This window comes from Vicia villosa, linkage group LG4 (assembly GCF_029867415.1).
Source record: "Vicia villosa cultivar HV-30 ecotype Madison, WI linkage group LG4, Vvil1.0, whole genome shotgun sequence".
Lineage (NCBI taxonomy): Eukaryota > Viridiplantae > Streptophyta > Magnoliopsida > Fabales > Fabaceae > Vicia > Vicia villosa.
In genome coordinates this window covers 177,019,423-177,025,478 of record NC_081183.1, presented here as the reverse complement: position 1 = coordinate 177,025,478, position 6,056 = coordinate 177,019,423, and the positions used below count along the sequence as shown (strand labels likewise).

The following is a 6,056-nucleotide window of genomic DNA, read 5'->3' as shown; positions in this document are numbered from 1 at the left end:
ATGGATCGACTCAATCCATAACCCATGTACACTCCTAATCACAATCACAAATCCAATTTATTTAGGCAACATACTCATAAATGGAACAAAGGCAACATACTCATAGATGGAACAAAGTAAGGAAAAGGACATCTAAAATTTGATTACTAATTTTTAAATAATTAAATAATGTGTACTATTGTGAGTGTGTGTGCCCAAATAATTTTGATTTGTATCGGCTCTAAGAGACTCATTATTTAAATATAAATATGTCATATTTTTTTAGTACGAAAATGTGAGAAAAAAACCAAATATGACTTTGAATTAAGGAACTGGATCCATGAATGAGACAAAATTGAGAGATAAAACTATAATAAAACTTTAACAATAGGAGCAAATACCAAAGGACTCCACCAGATATGCTAAATCTATAATTTTCTTAACAAAAGCACCATTACAAAAAAATGAAAAAACAAACTTCTCTGTATCCTTTACAACAAAGCAACTTTATGCAAACAAATTTTCAACCCATTGTTTTTTTGATGTGAAAGGAAAAGAATAGTGGCATGGAAGATGAATTCCAAATAAAGGCCAACAAGAAGCTTCATGAGCACCAAATCAGTACATAAAATCCAAATGCCGAGCAACCATGTCTACTATCGACCACACGAGACATCTTTGGTTTTATTTTCATGGTTTAGAACTCTGTATCACATAATTTGATCATCAAATTGGAAACCATTCTTCGAGCAAAAGGGATATAACTTAGGCTGTACCTGTAATGTAACAACTTCCAACTATTATTGATCTACATAATTGTACAAATATGTGGTTATCATATCGCATGTCAGAAATTTAAGTCGGGAATCAAGGATGTTGAAGGCAAAATTACCAAATAAGTGCGCCGATCTCAACGATGATTGCAAGTAACGTCAACACCTTGCTATGGATCTACAAAACATGAAAAATGGTATTTGGTTCCTCCAAAAGTCGGTAAAGTTTAAAACAAATAAGAAAATCAAGAGTTGACATGCTCGTGATTTTGTATGCATATTATCTAATATCAACCAATGATTTTGTTAAGAGTTACACATCGAATGAGATATGGTCTGAAAATATGTGTTTATAAAGTGGAGGCAATTCTCACCTTACAAGTTATTTAAAGTTGTGTTAAGCCCAACCACATTTCTAACTTAATATAATATGTTTATGGAGTTCAAAGGAGTAGGGTTTACCAAAAGGGCACAAATAAGTGCTACAACCACAGATCCAAGGTAGATGGCAGTTGCAAAAACACGAACACGGTCAAACATCATTTGCATTTGTTGTGCCGGTCCAAGAAGAAAGGCTGTACTGCCAGATATACAAAACAAAGTTGGATGATCTATTAATTAATTGAACTAAATACAGGAATTTAGAAGCATAAAAATGAACTGATCTGCTGTAATAGCATATTCACAATTAACTCAATGGTAAGCTTACGTATATATTTCCAATATCCTCAACTAAAACATTATATTGTCTCTGTATATAGCTCGACAAAGTTATTTCTAAAAAAATCACGCGTCAATAAGGGGAAAACTATTCTACCTTCCAACTGCTAATAGGTTGCCAAAGGTGAACAATATGGCAAATTTGATGGGTTTGGCAAAAACAATCATAGACTGCAAAATAGAAAGAAAGAAAAAACAGTTATAGAAAGTATTTGCAAGTTATCAACATTCAACTCAATTTGGTTGAGGTTGCTAAACTTTCAAATTAACGAGAAAGTATTTGTAAATCATCAACTCAATTTGGTTGAGGTTGCTAAACTTGCACATTAAAAGAGGGAAAAAAATATAATATTTTTCGCACCAGGTACCATAAGTTACACAAGAAATAATATTCAACATCTTTTTTGACCACTATTACATTTATGAGCCAAGATATCATGGTTTCGGGGAGAAAAATAGTCGGAAAAGTTTCAAAGAAAAGGTAAGTTACTGCAAAAGAGTGAAAGTACTTCCTGATAGCATTAGAGAGAAACTTCTTTTAACAGTCTTACTTAGACATAGTTACCAATATCACCCGGGTTTTTAAAGATAACGGATGTACAAGCAGACATCAAAGTATTAAGGCTTTTTAACCAAAACCAGGCTAGAAAGTCAAATCATTATGTCCCAAAAATCACATTGCTTTTAAAATTGATCTGAGAGAAGTTTTCTAAAACTCACTGTGAGCATGATTTTGCATTGACCGAAATAAATCTAGGGAAAATAAGTTCTTAGAATAATTGAAAGAATGGTAAAAAGAACAAATTTTTAACAGCAAGTCAAGAAAAGGAAATTTTAGGTAACAACTTGCGGAGTAAAGTGAGAACAAGAGCATAAGCTAGGTGTTGAATGAATGTACTAGAGGAAAGATAATAGTGGCACATAGTCGAGTAAAGATGATAAGATAAATAAATCACATACATAGTATAAAATACACATAAAAAAAGGGCACGCATTTCTCTTACCAGAAACATTAAAACGAGACCAGCAATCGAACAAGCAGCAAATGCATAAAGTCTCTGTTCAATCAACAGTCAAAAGTAGCATAACTTAGAACTGAATAGACTAGAGTAAAATCCCAAACAGCTAAATCTTATGTAGAAAGGTTTAACAGCACCTGTGTTGTAGAGAGGCTACTTGATTCCTCACCCAACAAGGTCTCCTCTTGTTCTTCATTATCGCCTGATAAAGACTCGCCGAATTTTTTCCACATTATTAGTATGAAGAGTGTATCTAACTATCTCTCACCCGTGCCACTATAGAATTCAGAGAGAATAAAATCACAAACATTTAATGAGATGACGAGAGAAAATTAAAGAGATTAAACGGTTAAAGTTAAATAATTCAAAATAAACAAATCCAAACATATTTTGAAAGATATCTCAGAAGGCAATTTTAAATCTCAATATCATCATGATATGCAATTTGTTTACTTTTTGAGGGGAAGGGGAAGCTTCATCATTGATTCTTGAGGGAGGGGGAAGCTTCATCCTAGGCATCTCAGTACATTTTCAAAAGACTCTCTAGAAAAACATCCCGTTTCTATGAAAACAGATGCGACAAAACACTATCGAAGGTGCCAATACCGCTACCGTTATTCACCGTTTTTATAATAAAGAACAAATTTTGGTTACCGCGACAATCGCAATTAGTGTCACAACACCTGTATCAACTGAAATCACGAAAGCCTTTACGCTATGGCAACAAGACCGCGACCGTCATTTAAAAGCTTGCCTACTATCAACTTTCTTAATTCTTGTAATTCAGTAAACTAATATTTAACTATGTTGATAAATGCCAGTCTTAGCATGGCGGATTTTTCGACAAATGCCAGATGCAATTTGAGAAGGATGCCTGCCATGGCAGCACCTTAGGCCACACTGGTGTCTTTATATGGCCGATTTTTGGCATTCTACCATGGAATGAGACTTAGTATTCCCTCCGTCTCATAAAAGTGTCTCATTTGCAGTCCGTCTCATAAAAATGTCTCATTTGCAGTTTTTCTCTGTCTCGAAATATATGTCTCTGTATGATACTGATATAACATTTATTATTTTTTCTCATCAACCCATCTAATCATATAGTTCAAATAATTCAAATAACACATTTCTGAGAAAGAGGGAGTAACATATAAGGCTTAGAATAATTTCAAGTCCTCAATTCAACTAAAAAGCCACTAATCTATTCCTCTAGAATTTCAACAATCCAACAACTAATTGAGGCACTATCTATAGGAACCTAAATTGTGATTTCAAGCATTTACATATTCCAAAATGAATAAATCTTATCATATAGGAATATCAATATAAATTCGAACAAATCTTGAACCCCATTTTGGGTATCATGTTTTCGTGCTTCGATCAAAAATAGGAAAACAGATTAAAAAGTTAAAAGTGGTAAATTGAATATTTTAATGAATCAGAAACAGAACGAATTGGAGAGAATCTTACAGAAATGAGGAACCGAATCTAGAGCATTGTCATGAGAACTAACTATATCGCAACTGAATCAGTCAGTGGAGAAGTTGCAACAAAAGCATGTGAGAAAATTTGGAGATGTGGATGGAGAGGTGTGAATAGTAATTGGTCGAAAGTTGATGTGAGCACGTACGGTCCAATATAAACCGAAAGGAAGAAGAAAAAACCTGTTTTTTTTTTTTTTATTTGAAAAATAAGCTTTCAATTTAGTTTTGAAAGTATTAATTTAGCTATGACTAGTTACTTTCTAAACTATAAAATAATATTCATACTATGGTAAATACATCAATTCTAGTGGGTATATAAAATTGGTTGTACAATTAAAAGGAACTAGCAGGTAGGTAGGAGTGGAGAAAAAGATGTTATCAATGAAGTATGATATTAAGAAATTCATCGGTGATTTTGGTTTGTGGCACTTGAAGATGCAAGTCCTTCTTGTTTAATGGGGTTTTTTAGAAGCGTTGAAGGGAGGCGCGACCATGGATATTGTGCCAACAGAGAAGGATAAAACGACTATGGTAGAGAAAGCCCACAATGCCATCGTATTGAGCCTTGGTGATTAGGTTCTTCGACATATATCGAAGGAGAAGACAGTGGCGGGTGTTTGGTCGAAACTTAAAAGTTTATACATGAACAAATCGTTGGTCAATCACCTTTACCTGAAGCAAGCTCTGTATTCATTCAAGATGAGTGAAGACAAAGTCTTGACTGAATACACTACAACGCGCAGGGCTTTTAAAAGCGCTTTTTTTGGCCTTTAACAGCGCTGCCAAAGCCAGCGCTGGCGTAGCCTACAAAAGCGCTTCTAAAAGCGCTCTGGTAGGCCCCCCTTTAAGAGCGCTTTTTCCAGAAAAAGCGCTCTCATAGGCCCCCCTTTAAGAGCGCTTTTTCCAGAAAAGCGCTCTTATAGCCCCCCCTGTGAGAGTTAAAAAAAAAAAAAACAACATACGAAAGCGCTTTTGGAAAAGCGCTCTTATAGGGTGGCCTTTAAGAGCGCTTTTTTAGGAAAAAGCGCTCTTAAAGGCCACCCTATAAGAGCGTTTTTCCAGAAGCGCTTTCGTATGTTGCGTTTTTTTTTTTTTAATTCTTTTTTATTAATCTTTGGCAGCGCTTTTACTAAGAAGCGCTTTAGTAGGTTTGTGAGGTTTTTTAATGTGCAACCTGTAATTTAATCCTCCCAGTCGACCTGTAATATTTTCGACCTGTAATATTTTCGACCTGTAATTTATTTTCGACCTGTAATTTATTTTCGACGATATTATTTCAGCCATCAGTAAGACAATATATATACCAAAATAATATCCAAAATTATATATACATCATATATTACAACATCAATAATGTTATATAAAATTGTAAGTAAATCGACACAAATCCTACATGAAAAAGTGCTTAATATAAAAATGACTCAAATCCTCTTTTATTTCTTCCAACTTAAGTTTCGGGTATGTAGCGGCACGGAATTCGTCAAGGTACTACAAAACAAAAAAAAATATGAATGATACATTTAGTTAAATGTAATAAGTTATATGAAATTATCTTAAGTTATAAATTCATACCGTAAGCGGAATCTCTAATTGATTTGCCTGAAGGATTTCTTTTATATACCTCAATACAAAGTATCCGCAATCGTAACTGTTTCGCTGTTGCGGACACTACATAGAAAAACAAATAAGATTCTATAGTTGTGCATTGTTTTATCAAGTAGCATAAATATATTATAAGCAACATTGTGAAAAATAATTTACCTGCACTTGGATCCAAGTAATGTTGCTAGATTTAGTTCGGGATACCTGTGCGTCCCGTTGACTTCGGAACACTTGTATTGATCTAATTAACAAATATATAAAAGCATATGTTTAGATCAATCCCACAAATAAGTAAATATATATATAAATATACACGAGTATATATTTAGAACGATCCCACTTACAAATCAACGATGTCCTTCATGGCCTGATAATTGGTCCATTCACCATTTACCGAATTCAGATAATACACGACTTCCCTTATAGGGTTGATAGCAAGCAGCAACCAGTGTGCTCTATAAATAAAAGCAATAGGTTAT

The 6,056-nt window shown here is 33.9% G+C and overlaps 1 protein-coding gene across 1 annotated transcript; it reads right to left on the bottom strand.

The window, feature by feature from the left end:
• Positions 1-377: 377 nt before the first annotated feature.
• Positions 378-4,155, bottom strand: LOC131596095 (uncharacterized). The gene is made up of 7 exons (XM_058868654.1): positions 3,962-4,155; positions 2,629-2,767; positions 2,477-2,530; positions 1,570-1,643; positions 1,215-1,332; positions 872-930; positions 378-755 (listed from the first exon to the last, which is right to left on the bottom strand). The coding sequence occupies exons 2-7, from the start codon at positions 2,722-2,724 to the stop codon at positions 677-679; spliced, it is 480 nt and encodes a 159-aa protein (XP_058724637.1). The 5' UTR covers positions 2,725-2,767; positions 3,962-4,155; the 3' UTR covers positions 378-676.
• Between the last annotated feature and the right edge of the window lie 1,901 nt (positions 4,156-6,056).

Excerpts from the sequence above, each read along its gene's own strand:
- LOC131596095 (XM_058868654.1), bottom strand. The coding sequence starts at position 2,724 with ATGTGGAAAAAATTCGGCGAGTCTTTATCAGGCGATAATGAAGAACAA. Across the intron at positions 1,644-2,476 it reads GTCTCGTTTTAATGTTTCTG|TCTATGATTGTTTTTGCCAA; the intron begins GTAAGAGAAATG and ends TCTATTTTGCAG. Across the intron at positions 756-871 it reads GAGATCGGCGCACTTATTTG|GTACAGCCTAAGTTATATCC; the intron begins GTAATTTTGCCT and ends GTTACATTACAG.